We start from the raw sequence: 23,420 nt of genomic DNA, 5'->3' as shown, positions 1-23,420 counted from the left end.
GAAATTCTAAGTGGTGAAGGTTTTCAAGAATATATCTGAGAGGGTTGATAAAATTTCAGAGAAAGAAATCCATGAAGCCTCGTTTTTGAACTGTGGTGCTGGAGAAGACTCTTGAGAATCCCTTGGACTGCGAGGAGATCCAACCAGTCCATTCTAAGGGAGATCAATCCTGGGTGTTCATTGGAAGGACTGATGCTAAAGCTGAAACTCCAATACTTTGGCCCTGTCATGTGACGAGTTGACTCACTGGAAAAGACTCTGATGCTGGGAAAGGTTGGGGGTGGGAGGAGAAGGGGACGACAGAGAATGAGATGGCTGGATGGCATCCCCGACTCGATGGACATGAGTTTGAGTGAACTCCGGGAGTTGGTGATGGACAGAGAGGCCTGGCGTGCTGTGATTCATGGGGTCGCGGAGAGTCGGACACAACTGAGCCACTGAACTGAACTGAACTGACCTGAAGAAAAGCTTTATAAAAGAGATAGAACTCTAATTGTTTTTTTAGTTGAAGTATATAGTTGATTTACAGTGTTGTGCCAAACTCCAAAGTATAAAAAGTGACTCAGTTATACACATGATATCACTTATATGTGGAATCTAAAATATTGCACAAGGGAATCTATCTACAAAACAGAAACAGACTCATAGACATAGAGAACAGACTTGTGGTTGCCAAGGCACAGGGCAGGACAGGGATGGACTGGGAGTCTGGGGTTAGTTCAGTTCAGTCGCTCAGTCGTGTCCAACTCTTTGCGACCCCATGAACTGCAGCACGCCAGGCCTCCCTGTCCATCACAAACTCCTGGAGTTTACCCAAACTATTGTCCATTGAGTCGGTGATGCCATCTAGCCATCTCATCCTCTGTTGTCCCCTTCTCCTCCTGCCTTCAATCTTTCCCAACATCAGGGTCTTTTCAACATCAGAGTCAGCTCTTCGCATCAGGTGGACAAAGTATTGGAGTTTCAGCTTCAGCATCAGTCCTTCCAGTGAAGGACTGATTTCCTCTAGGATTGACTGGTTAGAACTCCTTGCAGTCCAAGGGACTCTCAAGAGTCTTCTCCAACACCACAGTTCAACAGCATCAACTCTTTGGTGCTCAGCTTTCTTTATGGTCTAACTCTCACAACCATACATGAGTACTGGAAAAACCAGAGCTTTGACTAGATGGACCTTTGTAGGCAAAGTAATGTCTGTGCTTTTTAATATGCTGTCTAGGTTTCTCATGGCTTTTCTTGCAAGGAGCAAGTGTCTTTTAATTTCATGGCTGCAATCAACATCTGCAGTGATTTTGGAGGCCAAACAAATAAAGTCAGTCACTGTTTTCATTGTTTCCGCATCTATTTGCCATGAAGTGATGGGACCGGATGCCATGATCTTAGGTTTTTGAATGTTGAGCTTTAAGCCAACTTTTTCACTCTCCTCTTTCACTTTCATCAAGAGGCTCTTTAGTTCTTCTTCACTTTTGCCATAATGATGGTGTCATCTGCATATCTGAGGTTATTGATATTTCTCCTGGCAATCTTAATTCCAGCTTGTGCTTCATCCAGCCCAGGGTTTCTCATGATGTACTCAGCTTATAAGTTAAATAAGCAGGGTGACAACATACAGCCTTGATGTATTTAAAAGATGCATTGAAAGGCGAGAAGATCTCACAATAAAATGAACTTCCATAAATTTTACACAGTTGAAATGTAGTTGTAATAAGTGTTAAGAGCCCCTGTTACAAAATTGATAGCAACCACATAGGTATAATACGGGGGAGTTACATTCCATTTTACCTCTTACGACTACATAATAATATTATTATAATACTATTAGTTCAGTTGCTCAGTCATGTCTGATTCTTTGCGACCCCATGGAATGTAGCACGCCAGGCTTCCCTGTCCATCACCAACTCCTGGAGCTTGCTCAAACTCATGTCTATCGAGTTGGTGATGCCATCCAATCATCTCATCCTCTGTCATCCCCTTCTCGTCCTGCCTTCAATATTTCCCTGCATCAGGGTCTTTTCCAGTAAGTCAGTTCTTTGCATCAGGTGGCCAAAGTATTGGAGTTTCAGCTTCAGCATCAGTCCTTCCAATGAATATTCAGGACTGATTTCCTTTAGGATGGACTGGTTGGATCTCCTTGCAGTCTAAGGGACTCTCAAGTCTTCTCCAACACCACACTTCAAAAGCATCAGTTCTTCAGTGCTCAGCTTTCTTTATAGTCCAACTCTCACATCCATACATGACTACTGAAAAACCATAGCTTTGACTAGATGGACCTTTGTCGGCATAGTAATGTATCTGCTTTTTAAATGCCATCTAGATTGGTCATAGTTTTTCTTCCAAGGAGCAAGTGTCTTTTAATTTCATGGCTGTAGTCACCATCTGCAGTGATTCTGGAGCCCAAACAAATAAAGTCTTTCACTATTTACATTGTTCCCCATCTATTTGCCATAAAGTGATGGGACCGGATGCCATGATCTTAGTTTTTTGAATGTTGAGCTTTAAGCCAACGTTTTCACTCTCCTCTTTCACTTTCATCCCGAGGCTCTTTAGTTCCTCTTTGCTTTCTGTCATAAGGGTGGTGTCATCTTCATATCTGATGTTATTGATATTTCTCCTGGCAATCTTGATTCTAGGTTGTGCTTCATCCAGCCTGGAATATTGCCTGATACACTCTACATATAAATTAAATAAGCAGGGTGACAATATACAGCCTTGACGTACTCCTTTCCTGATTTGGAACCGGTCTTGTTTCATGTGCAGTTCCAACTGTTGGTTCCTGACATGCATACAGGTTTCTCAGGAGGCAGGTCAGGTGGTCTGGCATTCCCATCTCTTGAAGAACTTTCCACAGTTTGGTGGGACCCACCCAGTCAAAGGCCTTGGTAGAGTCAATAAAGCAGAAGTAGATGTTTTGGTGGAACTCTCTTGCTTTTTTGATGATCCAACAGATGTTGGCAGTTTGATCTCTGGTTCCTCTGCCTTTTCTAAATCCAGCTTGAACGTCTGCAAGTTCTCAGTTCATGTACTGTTGAAGCCTGACTTGGAGAATTTTGAGCATTACTTGGTAGTGTGTGAGATGAGTGCAATTGTGTGGTAGTTTGAGCATTCTTTGGCATTGCCTTTCCTTGGGATTGGTATGAAAACTGATCTTTTCCACAAATGGTGTGGATCTAACAGAAGCAGCAGATGTTAAGAAGAGGTGACAAGAATACACAGAACAGAAGAACTATAACAATGCTATAGCAATTTCAATAAAGATCATTAAAGCAAAAATTTAAAGATGTAAAAAATAAGAAAAGAAAACAGTCTAATGAATCAAAAAGTTAGCAAGGTACCTGTCCAAGGATGGGGTTGTGGGAAGGAAAATCTTTACTGGTTACTATTCCAAATTCTGCCACTCCCTACTCCCAGTATCAAAAGCTGCTTCAACCTGCTTCAAGAAAGTTTTCATGAACATGTAAATGTCTATATACAGAGACACAAGTAAATTTTGGAATCTTTTTATAGTGGACCATCGTGTAGCCATAAAATGACATTTAAGAAAGATTTAACAAACAAATTTTAATGAAATAAAAAGTTTTAAATTACACGGGAAAGACTTGTTAAGCAAAATACAAGTATAGAAGAAAGACCAGAAGGGAAATAAGCCAAAGTGTTAATAACGGTTTTATCTTCATGGTGGTATTTTAAACAGCAACATGATCATCTTTTCTACTTCACATTTTTTTGTACTTTCTTCTTCCCTTCTTGCTTTGATGAAGAGGGAAATGGTTTAAAATGGATCAAAAAAAAAAACTATTAAATATATTTATTTTTGATGGTTGAAGCAGCTTCGAAGGGAGCATATCAGGCATGAGGGTTGGGGTGGGGCTCTGGTAGGGCTGTGGCCAAGCTGGTGTGACCCCTCCTGATGGATGTACCCTGATGGTGAAGAGTGACAAGGGACACAGTTCCGCTCCTCTAGGCTGACTGGACTTCTAAGAGTCCTAGATATGAGGGCTGTCAGAGTAGGAAGAAAAATGATTATAGATTGTGGCAATGGAGCATTTTTTCTTTTTTTAATGGGAGCCAGAGATATTCAGTCCCCACAGGAGTCTCAAATAAGTCTGAAAGGTTTGGGAGAACCCAGAGATTGGGGGTAGGAGCAAGAAACTAACTTAGTTCAGGCAAGTTGGATAAGAAAGTTTAATCAGGGCATGCATGTGATGAAGAGTACAAGTTAGCATTTTAAGAAAAGTAAGCTCCCTCGGGACTCTGCCATCTTGGATTGGATTGCGCTAATCTCCTGCAAGAACTCCAAAATTGCAACTCGCTTCTGAACAACCATTGACAGGAGAATGTTGGATCCCACCAAAAAAGGATACCCCATGCACAATAAAGGAAAGAAATGGTATGGACCTAACAGAAGCAGAAGATATTAAGAAGAGGTGGAAGAATACACAGAACTACACAAAAAAGATCTTTATGACCCAGATAACCACGATGGTGTGATCACTCACCTAGAGCCAGACATCCTGGAATGTGAAGTCAAGTGGGGCTTAGGAAGCATCACTATGAACAAAGCTAGTGGAGGTGATGGAATTCCAGTTGGGCTATTTCAAATCCTAACAGATGATGCCGTGAAAGTGTTGCACTCAATATGCCAGCAAATTTGGAAAACTCAGCAGTGGCCACAGGACTGGAAAAGATCAGTTTTCATTCCAATCCCAAAGAAAGGCAATGCCAAAGAATGTTCAAACTGCTGCACAATTGCACTCATTTCACAAGCTAGTAAAATAATGCTCAAAATTCTACAAGCCAGGCTTCAGCAATACGTGAACCATGAACTTCAGATGTTCAAGCTGGATTTAGAAAAGGCAGATGAACTGGAGATCAAATTGCCAACATCTGTTGGGTTATAGAAAAAGCAAGAGAATTCAGAAAACCATCTGCTTCTGCTTTATTGACTATGCTAAAGCCTTTGACTGTGTGGCTTACACCAAACTGTGGAAAATTCTTAAAGAGATGGGAATCCCAGACCACTTTACCTGCCTCCTGAGAAATCTATGTTCAGGTTAAGAAACAACAGTTAGAACTGAACATGGAACACTGGACTGGTTCCAAATTGGGAAAGGAGTATGCCAAGGCTGTGTATTGTCACCCTGCTTATTTAACTTATATGCAGAGTGTATCATGCAAAATTCTAGGCCGGATGAAGCACAAGCTAGAATCAAGATTGCCAGGAGAAATATCAATAACATCAGATATGCAGATGACACCACCCTTATGGCAGAAACTGAAGAGGAACTAAAGAGCCTCTGGATGAAAGTGAAAGAGGAGAGTGAAAAAGTTGGCTTAGAACTCAACATTCAGAAAACGAAGATCGTGGCATCCGGTTCCATCACTTCATGGCAAATAGATGGGGAAACAATGGAAATAGTGAAAGACTTTATTTGTTTGGGCTGCAGAATCACTGTAGATGGTGACTGCAGCCATGAAATTAAAAGACACTTGCTCCTTGGAAGAAAAGTCATGACCAACTTAGACAGCACATTAAAAAGCAGAGACATTACTTTCCCAACAAAGGTCCGTCTAGTCAAAGCTATGGTTTTTCAGTAGTCATGTATGGGTGTGAGAGTTGGACTATAAAGAAAGCTGAGCACTGAAGAACTGATGCTTTTGAAGTGTGGTGTTGGAGAAGACTCTTGAGAGTCCCTTGGACTGCAAGGAGATCCAACCAGTCCATCCTAAAGGAAATCAGTCCTGAATATTCATTGGAAGCACTGATGCTGAAGCTGAAGCTCCAATACTTTGGCCATCTGATGCGAAGAGCTGACTCATTGGAAAAGACCCTGATGCTGGGAAAGACTGAAGGTGGGAGGAGAAGGGGATGACGGAGGATGAGATGGTTGGATGGCATCACCGACTAGATGGACATGAGTTTGAGTAAACTCTGGGAGATGGTGATGGACTGGGAGGCCTGGCGTGCTGCAGTCCATGGTTGACAAGGAGTCGGACCCGATTGAACTGAAGCCCCCTCAGATTTCCTCTCTCCTTCTTCTCCCCTTCCTCCATCTTCTTCGTCTTCTTTTCATTATATCACTCAACAAACATTTACTGAGCATCCTCTTTTTGTTGAGAACTTGGCTTCCAGGTGGGTGGACAATGGATTGTTTCAACTTTAATAACCCACACTTGCATTTAGAAAGTCACTTGCATTTAGAAAGGTGAATATCAGCTGTTTATCTTGTGATTACCAAGGCATGGGGTAAATCATGGAAACTAGACCTAAGATGATATTGCTAACCAACTGCTTCATGAACAAACACAGACCAAAGTTTCATGCAAATCTTCATTACTTTTGCTTTGTGACTCAGATTCAGCTATAAATTGTTTGTCCTTATAGGGTGATGATGGGACTCAGATAGTTCAAAAGGAGATAATTTAAATGAGTCTTTTACAATGTGATTATCTTGATAACTCATGAGTAATATATAGTTACTCTGCAAGGCTCTGGGCCAGTCGCAGGCGATTCACAGATATGGGGTCTGACCAGAGGGAGTGCATGCATTTGTTGCTAGCATACGTACAAACTTACTCTTTCATGGTGGCTCAGATGGTAAAGAATCTGCCTGAAACATGGGAGACTTACGTTCAATCTCTGGGTTGGAAAGATCCCCTGGAGAAGGGCATGGCAATCTAATTCGGTGTTCTTGCCTAGAGAATTCCATGGACAAAAGAGCCTGGTGGGCTATAGTCCATGGGGTTGCAAAGAGTCGGACATGCCTGAGTGACTAACACTTAGGGGTTTCCCAGGTGGCGCTAGCAGTAAAGAACCTGCCTGCCAATGCAGGAGACATAAGAGACATGGATTTGATCCCAGGGTCAGGAAGATCCTTTGGAGGAGGGCATGGCAATCCACTCCAGTATTCTTGCCTGGAGAATTGCCATGGACAGAGGAACCTGGTGGGCTATAGTCCATTGGGTTGCACAGAGTCGGACACAACTGAAGCGACTTAGCATGCACACATGTATACAAACTAACAATTATTGACCGACCTCAACGTGAGGCACTTTCCTAGATATTTTATTTCATTTAATCCTCACAACAGTTTGAAAACTGGGTTGACTAATCTACTTTACAAATAAGGAAACTAAAGGTCTGTGAAGGTTAAGTAGCTTGTCAAAAGCTAAGTGAAAACCAGGCATGGGTCTGGAGTGGGTAGCCATTCCCTTCTCCAGGGGATCGTTCCTATCCAGGGTCCAAACCCAGGTCTCCTGATTTGCAGGCAGATTCATTACCATCTGAGCTACCAGGGAAGCCCTCACTTTTCAAAGGTCAGTGAGGTAAAGTAGCTTGTCAAAGGTTGAGTGGAAACAAGTCATTAGGGTTGAGATTTGAAACTAGGCCTCTCTGAGTCTCTCTGGTTCCAGCTAGATCTCACATGCCTGCAGATTAGAATTGCCTGAGAAGCTTAAGGAATATATTTGTACACCAATAGTAGATTGCTGATATTCTAATTTCATTGGTTTGGGATGAGGTATGAGCAGTGAGGATTTACAGTGCTCCCTGGTGATTCACCAAGAAGCCAAGGCTGAGGCCCATGGCAACTCAAGTGCGTGCAAGCATAACTCTTGGGAAGGAGATACGAAATTTGAGGAGAAAAACCATCAAACTAGGATGGAAGGCTATAGCCTGAAATGAAAATCTGTCATGGTGAACCTGCAGAAAGTCAACGTATGAGTTTAACAGGAACATTTCTATTGAATGGGTAATTCTCCCCAGCAGTAACTTTAATCAAATTTACAAAGAATCTGTTTGTATTTCTTCAGGTAAATTGTCTGGAACAGAGATCACATAATTAAAAAAATTTTTTTTCTATTTCTTCTTGTTTCAGGAGAAATAAAAACCTACAGATGGAATGTCCCTAAAAGGTCTGGTCCAGGGCCATCTGACCCAAATTGTATTCCATGGGTTTACTATTCAACAGTAAACTTTGTGAAGGTAAGGTGGAGAGAGCTGCCAAAATGCTCAAAGTGATATGGTTTTCAGTTGACCATTCAAGTTATCACAATTACGGTGGGTATATATAAAGAGGTGTATTGGTTTCAAGCAGGGGTCTCAAACTATGGCCATGCCCATTTGTTTGCATTACTGATGATGAAGTTGAGTAGCTGTGACGGAAACGATATGGTTCACAAAGTAAAAAATTCTTGCTATGTGAAGTGAAGTGAAAGTTGCTTAGCGTGTCTGACTCTTTGTGACCCCATGCACTATACAGTCTATGGAATTCTCCAGGCCAGAATACTGGAGTGGGTAGCCTTTCCCTTCTCCAGGGGATCGGCCCAACCCAGATCTCCCTCATTGCGGGCGGATTCTTTACCATCTGAGCCACAAGGGAAGTCACCTGCTATATGGCACTTTACAAAAACAAAGTTTGCTGGCCCTTGATCTAAAGTGTAGGGGAAAAAAATAAGATCTCAAATTACTAAATTTAGAACTTATAAGGAAGTTTGAAGCAAGAGAAGATACGTAAATTAGATAACCAAAAAAATAAATATATATTTTAATTTTTAACATGGTTTATGATGTTACCCAATTTTAAAATCCTTACCAGTACCATCAGGGCTCAGGAAAGAAAACAAACTCCACAAAAACTTAGTAACTGAAACTACAAACTATTTGAATGATAAATAGGCTAACTTTACTTAGAAATTAAAGGCAAAGATTCAGTATTGAACTTGAGTCAGATATGAATGTATAAAACATCTAGTCTTGAATTATATATCATAATTGAAGTCCAAACTAAGGTCCTATCTGATATAATTAGTGTCTTTGAGGTGTACTGGACAGCACAAGAGTTCAGGAGAAACATACCAGACACTTGAAAAAAAACAAAAACCAAAGTAGAATCATGGGAAGTCCACAAACAAATATTTATTGAGCTGTTGTGATGTGCAGATGACCTCACCAAGTACTATGAGGGCTGAAAATATTCTTGTCTTGAAGGACTTTATCATCTTTGGGGGAAATAATACATGTGCACATCCATAATTATATCACAATTCTGAATCTGGTGACTTTTGTAGGACAGGTTCGATCCCTGGTCCGGGAGATAATATCCCACAGGCTGCAGGGCGGGGTCAAAAACCAAAACGCTCTTACACTAGAAGGATGGTGGATAGAATGAAGAGAAAGTCACAGCACGAAGAGACACCGTGAAGGGGCAAAAATGTAAGATTTGATAGCAAATGAGATGGGACGACCCTGGCGGAGGAAATGGCGACCCCCTCCAGTATTCTTGCCTGGACAATTCCATGGACAGAGGAGCCTGGCGGGCTACAGTCCACAGGGCTGCCAAGAGTCCAACATCACTTAGCGACTGAGCACACACGCGCGCACAACGTGGGGCACAGTGAGGACACTGAAAATCACGACCTAAGTGACAGGGAATATCATAGTGCTACTGACAGAAACAGAGAATTCAGGAGAAGGACACGGGGAGGGAAATACTAACATTCACCCTAGAAAGGCTTCTTAGCATATGAATTGTTGCAGGAGGCATCCAGGTGGAATATTTAAATAGGCAGATGGAAATGTGGGAGTTCAAAAGAAAGCTCAGGGCTGAATAACTCGATATGAAAGTCATTCATGGGCTCATATCAGTTCCCAAGAAAACTTTACCCATAGAAAATGAAATATAAGATTTGTATATAGTTATAAATACAATCCCACTTGGGTATCACCTCACACTGGTCAGAATGGCCATCATCAAAAAGTCTACAAACAATAAATGCTGGAGAGGGTGTGGAGAAAAGAAAACCCTCCTACACTGTTGGTGGGAATGTGAACTGGTGCAGCCACTTTGGAGAACAGGATGGAGGTTTCTTAAAAAACTAAAAACAGAGTTAGCATATGATCCAGGAATCCTATTTCTGGGCATATAACCCAGAGAAAACCATAATTCAAAAAGATACGTGCAATGTTCATAGCAGCACTATTTACCATAAACAAAACAGGGAAGCAGCCTAAATGTCCAGTGACAGATGAATGGATAAAGAACATGTTGTGTATATATATACACACACACACTCAATGTCTGAATATTACTCAGCCATTTAAAAAATGAAATAATACCATTTGCAGCAACATAGATGGAACTAGAGGTGATTACACTAAGTAAAGTCAGTCAGACAAATATTATGTGAAATCACTTATATGTGGAATCTAAAAAAATGACACAAATGAACTTACTTACAAAATAGAAATATGCTTACAGACATAGAAAACAAATTTATGGTTACCAAAGAGAAAAATGAGGGGTGGGGGATAAATTAGGAGTTTGGGATTAATAGATACACACTGCATACAAAATTGGAGAAGGAATTGGCAACCCACTCCAGTATTCTTGCCTGAAGAATCCCAGGGACAGAGGAGGCTGGTGGACTACAGTCCATGGGGTCACAGAGTCGGACATGACTGAGCACACACCACCACCACATACAAAATAGAGAAACAACAAGGACTTACTGTAGAGCACAGGGAACTATATTCAATATCTTGTAGTAACTGATAATGGAAAAGAATCTGTAAAATAATATATATATGCATATATATATGCATAACTGAATCACTTTGTTGTACATCCGAAACTGATACAACATTGTAAATCTACTATACTTCAGTTAAAAAATATAGTCTCACTTGGGGCTGGCATGCGGGGATGACCCAGAGGGAGGATAAAGGGAGGAGGGAGGTGGGAGGGGGGTTCAGGAGAGGGAACTTATGTAAACCCAGGGCAAATTCATATCAATGTATGGCAAAACCAACCAATATAATATTGTAAAATAATTTGCCTCCAATAAAAAATAAATTAATTACCTAAAAAAAAAAAATGCTCTGGCGGCCAAAAACAAAACAAAAAAATATATATATAGTCTCACTTGAAAAACACACAGGAAAATAGAAATAAGCATTCATTTATTCAACAAACATTTATGGCACACCTTCTATGTAGTAGATAGCCGGGCTCTGGAGACTCAACAATAAGTAAAGACCACAGCCTCAGCCCTCATAAAGCTCACTCTCAGCAAATTTTTAGAAATAATCTTAAATTTTAGCAAAGATCGCCCTGATTCTTCAGGGTTTCTTAGTACTTATTTCACGGTCAATTGTCTTTTAGTCTTTTTTGCAATGATTCTTACAAGCAACTAATCTGTGTTATTAAATTATTTAAAGCTCTTCTAATTCATTTTATTTTTCTTTCAGGATACATACAGTGGTTTGATGGGTCCTCTGATTACATGCAGGGAAGGAGTGTTGAATGAAAAGGGAAGAAGAAGCGACGTTGATTATGAATTTGCTCTCTTGTTTTTGGTATTTAATGAGAATGAATCCTGGTATCTGGATGACAATGTTAAGAAGTATCTTAATAAAGATCCACGCGATTTTAAGCCCTCTGATGATTTTGAGGAGAGCAACAAAATGCATGGTATATCAGAGGTTTAAAAAGGAGACCCTTGTTGAGATAAGTCCATAGAAATCTGTGGAAGGTCCCAGCCTCCTTCTCTGAGCCCTTCTCCATTCCCACGGGCACCTTGACAGAAGACAGTCCTCCAAAGCTTTCCTTCAGAGGGAACCAGCCAAGCCACTGACTGGCTGCCAGCAAGGCCTGGACCATCTGCTTAGGCAGCTGTGTCTCTGAATGCTGGGATCCCTAAACTATAAGACTGTAAAGTAATTTCTAGGAAATGAATGATCACTTATTGGTATATTTCTCTAAGAATACAGGATAACCTGTACTTGATCAATTTTAAGGGCCTGGTTTAACTGTCTCTAGAACTTGAAACACTATCACCAAATTTCTGTTTTAATGTGTCTGTTATTTAATTCTTTGAAATTTAAGGTACTTCTTGTTTTTCAAGTGGAAGTAATGTGTTCTAATTGACATATCTACACTCTCTCACCAAGACCTACTTTTGACCAACAGTGTGCAAACAGATAGGTCCTGCCAAGAAAGCTAGTTAATTGCTAACGTTGATTAGAATACAGCAACTGATTTCTGATTCAGCTACTCTCTCCCCTACAATTCTGCCTCCCTCTATACAGAGTCGGACATGACTGAGCAACTTCACTTTTCACTTTCACACATTGGAGAAGGAAATGGCAACCCACTCCAGTGTTCTTGCCTGGAGAATCCCAGGGACGGGGGAGTCTGGTGGGCTTCCACCTATGGGGTCACACAGAGTTGGACACAACTGAAGTGACTTAGCAGCAGCAGCAGCAACTTGCCCCAAGCTAGTTCTCAGAAAATGTAATATTAATTGAACCTTTTAATTGGTTCAATTTTGATTTCCATAAACTTGATTCTCCATGCTTGTGTTCAGTCAGCTGTAGAATGGTATAAATCTGGGGACCCCACACGTGAGTCTGTAATCCACTCCATAAAAAGACTATTTCAAATAAACAACCAACCAACCAACATGTACTGCTATCCAAGAGACAGCTTTTAAAACCAAATTTGTATTTCTCTTTTCTTGCTCTTTTTTATAAAGATTTCTTACTAATTTGAGTTTTGGGTCTAAAATGGTGGGGCCATTGGTAAGTGTGAGTGGGATGGTTACATGTTTATCAGGCAAATGAAAATGTTGGTGACATAAAGATCTTCTTGAATTGTTTCTAAAACCAGATTAAGGAATCATCACTAATGAGAGGCTGTTTCCTTTTACCTTCTTAGCTATTAATGGGAAGATTTTTGGGAACCTTCATGGACTCGTCATGAATGAAGATACAATGACCAACTGGTACTTGTTAGGATCCTGTAGGAGATGAAGTGGACATACACACCATTCATTATCGTGCTGAGAGCTTTCTTTTCAAGGTACATGTAAGAGAAATGCTTTGGGGAAGACATTGAATTAACAGATTCAATATATTTCCATTGTGAAATTAGAGTTATTTGACAATAAGACTTTCACAAGCCACAAGGGGTGGTAGTGAATGCTAGAGAATGGAACAGAGAAATATGATTATGTCCTTCCCGTGACAAATATTTCTTAATATGTATTTTATTGTGCTTTTTTAAAAAAAACAAAACAAAACCCAAAAACTCTCTGAGCTTCAGATGAGAGTTTTCTTATCAGTTGCTGCTGCTGCTAAGTTGCTTCATTCATGTCCGACTCTGTGCGACCCCATAGACGGCAGCGCACATGGGGATAATCCCATGTGGAGTATGCTACTAATATCGCAAATGAAGGCATCCACAGTATTTTGTCCCTTTTCCGTTTTTTTCTTTTCTGTTTTCTTTCTCTTTCCCTCTCCTGTTTCTTTTCTATGTGCTTAGCCAACAGAATAGCTCTCTCTAGTAAATGAGATATTTCAAGCTTTGTCTTGGTTCCGAAATGTTACCTTGACTTTTGCCCTAGTGGACTGGGCTCTACCACGTGTGGCTTCCTGCCTTTCAAGCATCAAGCTGTACCATCTGAGTGGTGACTCACCTGTGGAGCGGTTTAAGAAACAGATTGCCAGGCTCCACCCAAGACCTGATGAATCAGAATCCCTGGGATAAGGTCCAAATGTCTGTCATCTCAGGTGCTGTGCAGTCTACAGGAAGTAGATAGAAATGAATAATCATGTCTAATCTGCAAAGAAAACCTGTACTGCTCCTTTTCCAGTCACACGGAAATAAATACCAACTAATGAAACATCTAATATCCTCTCCCCTCAGTATATTTATTCAACACAGTTTAAGACAGAAAGTACTAACAGTGATTATATGAAGTTTCATATATTAAGTTCCATATATTAAATGCCTATGATGCCTTTCAGAATTTGGCTGTTTTAATCCCTATTTTGAAAATTATATTAAAATATATAAAATTTATAAAAACAAAATTATTTTATGTACATATAAAATTATTATATACATAAATATTTCAAACTAAGGTATAATTTACACTGAGTAGAATGCACCCTGGGGCTTCCCTGGTGCCTCAGCAGTAAAGAACCCAGCTGCCAATGCAGGAGACATGGGTTTGATCCCTGGGTTGGGAAGATACCCTGGAGAAAGAAATTGTAACCCTCTCCAATATTCTTGCCTGGGAAATCCCATGAACAGAGGAGCTTGGCTGGCTACAGTCCATGGGGTTGCAAAGGGTTGAACATAACTTAGCGACTAAATGACAACAACAAAATTCACCCTGTTTAGTATACAGTTCTGTTGTGATAAGCACATACAGTGGTGTAACCAACCCTAATCAAGATATAGAACACCTCCCTCAACCCCTAAAATGTCCCCTTCGCACCTTCTAGAGTCAGCTCCTTTCCCTTGTTTAACCCCTGGCAACCACTGATCTGTTTCTGTACCCCTGGCAACCACTGATCTGTTTCTGTCTCTATAGTTTCGCCTTTTCTGAAGTGTCTTGTAAATGAAATCATACAGTCTATAGCATTATTAGTCTGGCTTGTTTCATTTTGTATCGGCATTTAACGTGCACCCACCGCGTTGTATAAGCAGTTTGTTCCATCCCGTTGTTGAACAGTATTCCATCGTACGAATGTATTGCAGTTTGTTTATTTGTTCCCCTACTGAAGGACATTTGGCTTGTTTCCAGTTTGTAGTTATTAAAAATAAAGTCATTACAAACATTTGTGAACATGCTTTCATGTGAACATAAGTTTTGTGAACATGCTTTCATGTGAACATGTTTTTCCTTTCCCTTGAGAAAATGCCTAGGGGTAGATTGCTAGTTGTTGTTGTTAAGTTGCTAAGATGTATTTGACCGTTTGCAACCCTATGGACTATAGCCTGCAAGACTCCTCTGTCCATGGAATTCTCCAGGCAAGAATACTAGAGTGGGTTGCCATTTCTTTCTCCAGGGGATCTTCCTGACCCAGGGATCGAACTCATGTCTCCTGCATTGGCAGGTGGATTCTTTACCACTGAGCCAGCAGGACAGGTGGTACATATATGATTAACTTCAAGAAAACTTCCAAACTGTGTTCCAGAGACACAGTATCCTTTTCTCTCCTACCAGACATGTATGAGGGTACCACTTTTCCACATTCACATCAACACTTGCTATCTTTCATTCTTATTTTTTCTTCAGTTCAGTTCAGTCGCTCAGTCGTGTCCGACTCTCCGCGACCCCATGAATCACAGCACGCCAGGCCTCCCTGTCCATCACCAACTCCCGGAGTTCACTCAAACTCATGTCCACAGAGTCGGTGATGCCATCCAGCCATCTCATTCTCGGTCGTCCCCTTCTCCTCCCGCCCCCAAACTTTCCCAGCATCAGAGTCTTTTCCAGTGAGTCAACTCGTCGCATGAGGTGGCCAAAGTACTGGAGTTTCAGCTTTACCATCAGTCCTTCCAATGAACACCCAGGATCGATCTCCCTTAGAATGGACTGGTTGGATCTTCTTGCGGTACAAGGGACTCTCAAGAGTCTTCTCCAGCACCACAGTTCAAAAGCATCAATTCTTCGGCGATCAGCTTTCTTCACAGTCCAACTCTCACATAGCCATCCATTTAAGCATTGGGTTGACCACAAAGTTCGTTCACATTTTTCAATACTATCTTATGAAACCTGAATGAACTTTTTGGCCAACCCAATATATATATTGGTATCTCATTGTTTTGGATGGCATCACCAACTCGATGGACATGAGTTTGAGTGAGCTACGGGAGTTGGTGATGGACAGGGAGGCCTGGCGTGCTGTGATTCATGGGGTCGCAAAGAGTCGGATACGACTGAGCGACTGAACTGAACTGAATGGTTAATGATATTGACTATCTTTTCATATGCTTTTCTATTATCTGCCATCTGTAAATCTCCAAAGGTGTAGAATTCATGTATAGTTGTTCATAATATTCCTTTATTATCCTTTTTAATGTCTATAAAGTCTTAGCGATAGACCCCCTTTCATCTCTGATATTTGTAATCTGTGGGGTTTTTTTTTCCCTCTGTCAGTTTATCTAGAGTTTTGCTGCATAACAAATTCACCCTAAGATGTAGTGCCCTAAAGCAACACACTCTTATTATCTCACAATCTCTCTGGGTTAGGCTGGAAAGAGTTTAGTTCATTGATTCTGATTCAGCATCTCTTGTGAGGGTTCAATCAAGATGTCAGCTGGAGCTATAGTCATCAGGTTTGACAGCAGCTGTAGGATCCATTTCCAAGCTCTCTCACAGGACTATGGGCCAGAGGCTTCAGTTCTTTACCATGACACTGGAGCTGGCTTCCTTAGAGTGAGTGATCCAGTGGGGGAGAGAGAGAAAGGGAAGCAGAATGCCATTTGCTTCTGCCATATGCTGGTGGCTTCAAGGACCAGTCAGACAGTAGTGTGAGAGGGGATTACCACGGTACTGAGTGCTAGGAGACAGGGATCACTGGGGACCATCACAGGTTGGTTTCCATACAGTTCATCAGTTTTACTGATTTGTCCAAAGAACCAGCTTTTGGTTTCTTTATCTTTATTATGTTTCTATTCTTCATTTCAGAGAAGGCAATGGCAACCCACTCCACTCCTCTTGCCTAGAAAATCCCATGGACAGAGGAGCCTGGTGGGCTACAGTCCATGGGGTCGCTACTAGTCCGACAAGACTGAGTGACTTCACTTTTCAGTTTCACACACTGGAGAAGGAAATGGCAACCCACTCCAGTGTTCTTGCCTGGAGAATCCCAGGGACGGCAGAGCCTGGTGGGCTGCCATCTATGGGGTCACACAGAGTCGGACATGACTGAAGTGACTTAGCAGCAGCAGCATGCTTCATTTAATTGATTTCTGCTCTTATCTTTATTATTTCCTTCTACCTGCAGATAGGTAAATCTTACCGAGAAGATGTATATGACCTCTTTCCCAGGACATTCCAAACCATTGAACTGTTTGCAGATCACCCAGGGACGTGGTTGTTACATTGTCATGTGTCTGACCATATTCATGCTGGCATGGAGACAACCTACACAGTCCTTCGAAACATAGGTACTGTTTTCTGTCTGTGATGCCAGCTGATAGTACCAGGCTTCCTGCAGACTTTGAAAACAGGAACCATGAGGGCCTTCAAGGAGCTCAGAGTCAAGTAAGAGAGACAGACATGTAACTGTAGTAGACTATGATATATGCCAAGAAAAAGTGCAGGGTACAGGGTTCAGTGACAGCAGCAGGGGGCAATGATTAACAGCTCGGGGGACATGAACCCAGGTTCCACGGGTGGCTATCTTAACAGGTGAGCAGAAACTTGCAGGGTGGACGGGGTAAGAACAGCATGTATACTGGCATGAAATAGGTGCAGTGACTATCCTACAGATGCTGATAGGATCAAGTCTTTGTTGGTGAAATGATTTAACTCTGGAAACAACTCGTATAGTGAAAAGAATCTGCTTCTATTGTTTATAAACCATCACATTGTCTTCTTTGTCCAGACAACAGGATTCCATACTCCACCAAGTCTCCTTCCGGAGGTGCATCCAGATCCGCGTCCTCTTACGGTAACGATGCCCGCCCCGACCCTGTAGTCAATGGTCGGGATTCACTCCGCAGGGAAAGTGGCCTGACGGCTCGCGTTTCTTTTGCACAGAACCCGTCGAGGAGCAGCTCTACTTCTTCGGCCAGAGTCTGGATCCCAAAGGAGCCCGAGCAGCCTTGGTCATCCTCTTCGTCCTCGGCCTCCTCCTCCTGGTCCTGTCGGTGGTCCTCTCCGTCAAGCTGTGCTCCGCCAGGCCGCGGGCAGCGTACCAGGAGGTCCAGTCCTGCGCACTCCCCACCGACGCCCTGTGAGCCCCGCGTCCTCGGCAGGGAGACGGAACAGGGCACCGCTCTCCGAGGACCCTGTCGCCGCTTCCCAGGTCAGGCTCCGGTCCTCTGGAACACATTCAAAGCAATGTGCTTTTCTTTATTTATTTTTAAAGGGGCTGTGAATAATCCTCAGGTATAAAATAGAAAAAGTGGGCATGACTGAGAAAGCAGACGCAGTCTGTTCTCTGAATGAGCTCGTCGAAGTGCGAAGACCCTCTGAAAGATACCTTTGTTTTCCATCTTTCATAATTCTTAGATTAGACAGTGCTTTCTTACCATCAAAATCTCTATAGAGGGACAGTTTCGGGAAAGAGTTACACTGCCTCAGACATCTAACTGGAATGGCACTGATTTTTCATCTCTGTTACGGAAGATGCTTCCTTTAGTGGTTCCAGGAAAAATAACTTTCTGGGGTATCCCTGAAAATGTCTAAATCAGTATCTGCTGATAAAATTTGATCAAATGACTTTTTTGGAGGCTTTAGCTAGCTCCCCTTGCCTTTTCCCTTTTAATATAAATAGCCTGTGCACTGTTTGCTACAAGAAGCAAAGTTATATGCATTTTTAAAAAATACTATTTTTATGCAAACCTGTAGAGATACTTGAATGTTTACATTGAGTTGAATGTTTACAACTCACTTCATTTATACATTTTTTACAGTATGTTTCTGTGGCAATGTTTGTATTTTCAAAAATCAATCAAAGAATTTGTATTTCACAATGTGGAGGGCTGGAATCTGAAATAGCAGGCTAGGTTCTCCCACTTTGAGTCAAGTCACTCCTTAAGAGTTTAGGAGGAGCTTCCAAGGGGAGGGAAATGTGGCGGGAGGGAAACTTTGCAGAAAGCAAGCCTGGCCTTGACTCTTGAGTCTGATTTTTTCACTGTTAGGAGGTTCTTTCCCAGGCTCCGTCTTTTATGAAATAAAGACAGTGTCATCATGTGAAAAACACCAGAAGGAATTCATCAATGCAGCTGACTAGCTGGGAGGAGAAAGACATAGTCTTTGATGGGAAGAGGAAAGAACAGGCTAATAAAAGAGAGTCCCAGTAGCAAATTTTTAAACCAATAAATCAACTTTGAGATATATTTTTATAATTTTCAAGTCTCAAATGCCAAATAAAATATCGAACAACTAAACTCAACCCATTAAGAGGCAATCCATACTCTCTATAAGTATGCCTCAGCTCTAGGTGTAAGATTGATAAAAGTAACATTGTTTATTACTAGACTGAGAAATTGCTCTTAGCCCACGCTGCTGCGAGATGGGGGCTGTTAGTACATCTGCCTTAGCAGTGGGTCATGGGGCTGTCCAAGTGAACACGTAGGACCCAATAAATACTGGTGGAGGGACTTTTCATGCTATCTCCATTTTGGTGAGGGGAAATGGGTAATTTGATAGAAGCTATAGTCTTACATAAACAGTATGCAAATGCTAATAGTTCTGTTCATAGTCTGCTTAAATGTCATATCAAACATGATACCCAAGGATCTGAATTCCAGACTACTAACCACTGATAATGTGATTTTTAGTACGGGCTTACAGTTTTCAGACATGTGTAGGCTATATAGTTTCATAATATTAATCATGATAAATGCCTTATTTATAACTGACGTAGAAAACAAATTATTTAGTTGTCGTTTCCTTTTCTCTTAGCTTATTTTTTTAATGAAAATGAAACCACAAAGTAGTTTGATTATACTATTTCTCTTTTTAATAAAGTTTCATGTATCATAAAGATAGCTATTTACATTTCTTTTCAACACCCTACCTGAGGTCTAGTAATAGGTAAATTTTTACCTGGAGCAGGCGGTTAGTTAAAGGAGAATTATTTTTTAGATATTTAGCAACTATCCTAGTTATACTCGTTAGAGGAAATGAAACAAAGTGACAATATATGTGTACAGATAACATTGTTGTTGTTTAGTTGTTAGGTTGCTTCTGACCCTTTTACAACCACATGGAATGTAGCCCGCCAGCCTCCTCTGTACATGGAATTTCAAGCAAAAATACTGGAGTGGATTGCCATTTCCTACTGCAAGGGATCTTCCCAACCCAGGGATTAAACCCATTTCTCCTGCATTGACAGGCAGAATCTGTACCATTGAGCCACCTGGGAAGCCCACAGATAACACGACTCTCACCAAGTATTGTTTTCTCAGAGGTACAACACTTCTTCACGCTCAGCCTCACTCTGCTGAGAAAATCAATCACATTTATATACGTCTTTTCCTCTTGTTACAACAGAAGATGTGCGCCTGCTCCTGCCAGGGCCAGCCTCTCCCTGGACTCTGGAGACTGCATCCCTTCTTGCTTTCTCAAGACCTTAATTTCCTCAGGCATCAGTTTTCCCTCCTGCATGAAGTTATCAGCAATACCGTCCATTAAAAACAGACAGCAAACGAACAGTCACTGTCTTTAGCTCCATAACCTGCTCCAACACAGGTCCTCTGTTCCTTTGACAGCAGAACTGAAAGTGCTGTCCACACTTGTCTCTGTCTCCTCACCCAGTGCATGCCTCCATCCACCCCAGTGGTTTCCCTTCCAGAGGGCCCTGCCCAACTCTGCACCCCAGTCTGCTGTTATCAAAACCATCACGACTCTAATAATGATAATAGAAATGATTCCACGTTCTGTGGCCTCTTCCAGTCTTTATCTTATTTAACCTCTCAGTAACACTTGGCAGCTCCTTCCTTCTGGATACCCTCAGTTCCCTGGCTCCATAACATGGCCTGCCAACCTTCCTTCTTCCTCAGCAGCTATTTCCTTTCAGTCTCTTGTGAGTTTCTTCTCCTCCCTCTGACTTACATCTTACCATGCCTCCCGACTTGAACTGGGCCCTTTTCTTCGTTCGGCCCTCCGGGACGGGCTGAATAGTATCCCCAAAGATTCCAGGTCCCACTCCCTGAACCTGTGAATGTTACTGTGTACAGCAAAAAGATGCTGCAGCTATGATTGTTACAAATCTTGAGATGGGAGGGTTATATCAGATTACCCAGATTGGTCCTAAATGTAACCACAGTGTTCTTATGGGGCTTCCCAGGTGGCACAGTGGTAAAGAATCTGCCTGCTGATGCAAGAGACAAGGGTTTGATTCCTGGGATCAGGAATAGGATCCAGCATTTCCCTGAAAGAGGAAATGTGGCAACCCACACTGGAAAAGAGTCTGATGCTGGGAAGGATTGGGGGCAGGAGGAGAAGGGGACGACAGAGAATGAGATGGCTGGATGGCATCACCGACTTGATGGACATGAGTTTGAGTGAACTCCGGGAGTTGGTGATGGACAGGGAGGCCTGGCGTGCTGTGATTCATGGGGTCGCAAAGAGTCGGACACGACTGAGCGACTGAACTGAACTGAACTGAGCTCCAGTATTCTTGCCTGGGAAATCCCATGGACAGAGGAGCCTGATGGGCTACAGTCCATGGTGTTAGGAAGAGTTGGATACAAAAGAGTGACTAAGTATGCATGCAAGCATGGTGTTTTTATAAAAAAAGACGAGGGAGCTATGGGACACATGAAGGAAGGTGTTATGCTGCTGGCTTTGGAGATGCAGGAATGCTTTCTCAAGGCTAGAAAAGGCAAAGGACCGGATTCTCCCCTCGAGCCTCTGGAGGCCTGCTGGCACCTTGACTTTATTGCAGTGAAACTGATTTCAGATTTCCAGAACTGTTGAAAAATAAATGTGGGACTGTTGAAAAATAAATAACCCTGGTGGTTAAGAATCCGCCTTCCATTGCAGGGGACTCAGGTTCGATCCCTGACTGGGGAACTAAGATCCTACATGTTGAGAGGTAACTAAGCCTGAAACATGCAACTAGAGAAGCCTGCTGCGCTGCCGTGAGGACCTAGTGCAGACAAAGAGAGAAAAGATAAACGTGTGCCACCAAGTCAGCGGTAGTTTGTTATACCCCTGCCACAGGTTATTTCACTCATCTCCCCGGATTGGAAAATCATCTTTATGCTAATAAACTCAAAATGTATTTCTTCCTGGGCTACAGACTCCAAACCCCGCTTGAAATCCGATCACGTCACTTAACCTGGTGAATTTCCTTTACTGTCTTTTGGTTACACTTTTAATAATATCCAAACTCCTTGCCTTCATCTATAACACTCAGACTGATCTGGCTGCCCATGATGTCCACATCCCCAGCTTCACCTCTGACCCCTCTGTTTCAGCTTTTATCAGTTCCTGTGCCCTGCTAGTTCCTTCTGGCCTCAGGATCTTTGCACACGCTGCTTTTTGTGCCTGGAATGCTCTTTCTTTGCAGCACCCTCACCCTCTTTCCTAGTTCAGATGTAAGCTCCCCAGACTGCCCTCTCTAAAGTGGACCCCTCCCAAGTTATTTCTAATTTCCATTGTTTTCTTTAGTTGCCCTAATCCTGGGACATAGCCATCTTACCTGTTAGTTTGACTTTTGTCTGTCTCCTTGAAATCTAGGCTCCATGGAAACAAGGACCTCAGACCTGTTTTGCTCACTGCTGCACCCCCACACAGACCACAGTGAAAATACACAATAGTTGCTCAGCAGACATTACTTAGATGAATAAATGAATATATAAACAGAACAGGCCGTGTAGTGGGCTTAACTCTCTTGACTTTGACTATTTTGGTCACAAAAGATTTCATATCCAAATGTCAAGGGTCTCCAACAAACAAAACAAGAGTTTCGGGACCATAGCTATGAGGCCCACAGCTGCTTTGGCTTCCTTCTAACAAATGACACTGGAGTAAGGAGAGGGAGAAGGGAGGATTTAGAGGAGGATGTGTTATTTAATCCCTCAATGCACCTTAAAGGGGAGACAAACACTAAATCAATGGACAGTTAAACACATACTTGTTTAACTGTAATTGTGATTTTCATTTGGAGAAGGCAATGGCAAGCCACTCCAGTATTCTTGCCTAGAAAATCCCATGGACAGAGGAGCCTGGTAGGCTGCAGTCCATGGGGTCGCTACGAGTCAGACATGACTGAGCGACTTCACTTTCACTTTTCACTTTCACACATTGGGGAAGGAAATGGCAACCCACTCCAGTGTTCTTGCCTGGAGAATCCCAGGGACGGGGGAGCCTGGTGGGCTTCCGTCTGTGGGGTCACACAGAGTCGGACACGACTGAAGTGACTTAGCAGCTTAGTAGCAGTAGCAGTGATTTTCATTAAGAAGGAAAAATAGAGGGGAACAGTAATGGATAACATGTACACAGTACTCATCAGTTGCCAGGCAATGTCCTAGGCACCTTACGTCTATTAACTCTTTTGATCTTTACCTCAATCCTAAGCAGTATAATCACCTTACAGATGAAAACACTGAAGTACAGAGGAGGCAGGTAACTTTCCCAAGATCCGCAGCTGGTATCACAAGAATATTTAACAAAGGATTAACAAAAATTAACCCTGTTTAGTATTCGCAAGGAAGACTCTCCAGGGGAAGTGACATCCAGCAGAACAGGTTAGGCAAAGAGGCTACTGTGGATGTATTTTGGGGCAGGTGAAGGTCTGAGGAGGCAAGAGCTGGCTAAGTTGAAGGACTGAAGGGAAAGTAGTGAAACTGGTAAGGCAAGCAGTGGCCATGCTAAACAATTTGAATTTTATCCTAACAACAAGGTACACTTTAAGAAGGGGAGTGATAGGATAAGACTGGAGCTTTTAT

At 42.1% G+C, this 23,420-nt stretch overlaps 2 protein-coding genes and 1 long non-coding RNA gene across 14 annotated transcripts in view; 2 read left to right on the top strand and 1 right to left on the bottom strand.

Annotated features, from left to right (window-relative positions):
• Positions 1-15,645, bottom strand: part of LOC148773939 (uncharacterized) — a 48,251-nt gene extending 32,606 nt beyond the window's left edge. For 2 of the 4 annotated variants that reach the window (XR_016036447.1, XR_016036446.1), the window contains exon 1: positions 13,471-15,637. This is a non-coding gene — a long non-coding RNA (uncharacterized LOC148773939). Of the gene's footprint in view, positions 1-13,470 lie in introns of all 4 variants that reach the window. The other 2 variants (XR_016036449.1, XR_016036444.1) reach the window with 2 other exon arrangements.
• LOC148773936 (ferroxidase HEPHL1-like) overlaps positions 1-23,420 on the top strand; it is a 226,320-nt gene that overhangs the window by 34,205 nt on the left and 168,695 nt on the right. For 2 of the 9 annotated variants that reach the window (XM_088832470.1, XM_088832469.1), the window contains 6 exons: positions 7,872-7,978; positions 11,243-11,465; positions 12,711-12,854; positions 16,796-16,958; positions 17,399-17,464; positions 17,554-17,938. The exons of 6 other annotated variants lie outside the window; for them this stretch is intronic. In XM_088832470.1, the coding sequence (XP_088688596.1) occupies positions 7,872-7,978; positions 11,243-11,465; positions 12,711-12,805 (425 nt within the window). In that variant the 3' untranslated portion in view covers positions 12,806-12,854; positions 16,796-16,958; positions 17,399-17,464; positions 17,554-17,938. Of the gene's footprint in view, positions 1-7,871; positions 7,979-11,242; positions 11,466-12,710; positions 12,855-16,795; positions 16,959-17,398; positions 17,465-17,553; positions 17,939-23,420 lie in introns of those variants that run through there. One more of the 9 variants, XM_088832471.1, reaches the window with a different exon arrangement.
• LOC148773938 (uncharacterized) overlaps positions 16,925-23,420 on the top strand; it is a 35,700-nt gene continuing 29,204 nt past the window's right edge. Inside the window, exons 1-3 of the mRNA XM_088832018.1 lie at positions 16,925-16,958; positions 17,399-17,464; positions 17,554-17,749. Coding sequence (XP_088688144.1) covers positions 16,925-16,958; positions 17,399-17,464; positions 17,554-17,749 — 296 coding nt within the window. The remainder of the gene's footprint in view (positions 16,959-17,398; positions 17,465-17,553; positions 17,750-23,420) is intronic.

This window comes from Moschus berezovskii, chromosome 25 (genome assembly GCF_049115385.1).
Source record: "Moschus berezovskii isolate FMDL1 chromosome 25, NW_MosBer_1.0, whole genome shotgun sequence".
Classification (NCBI taxonomy): domain Eukaryota; kingdom Metazoa; phylum Chordata; class Mammalia; order Artiodactyla; family Moschidae; genus Moschus; species Moschus berezovskii.
Note: the sequence above shows the minus strand (reverse complement) of the source record. Positions and strands in the feature narration are given on the sequence as shown.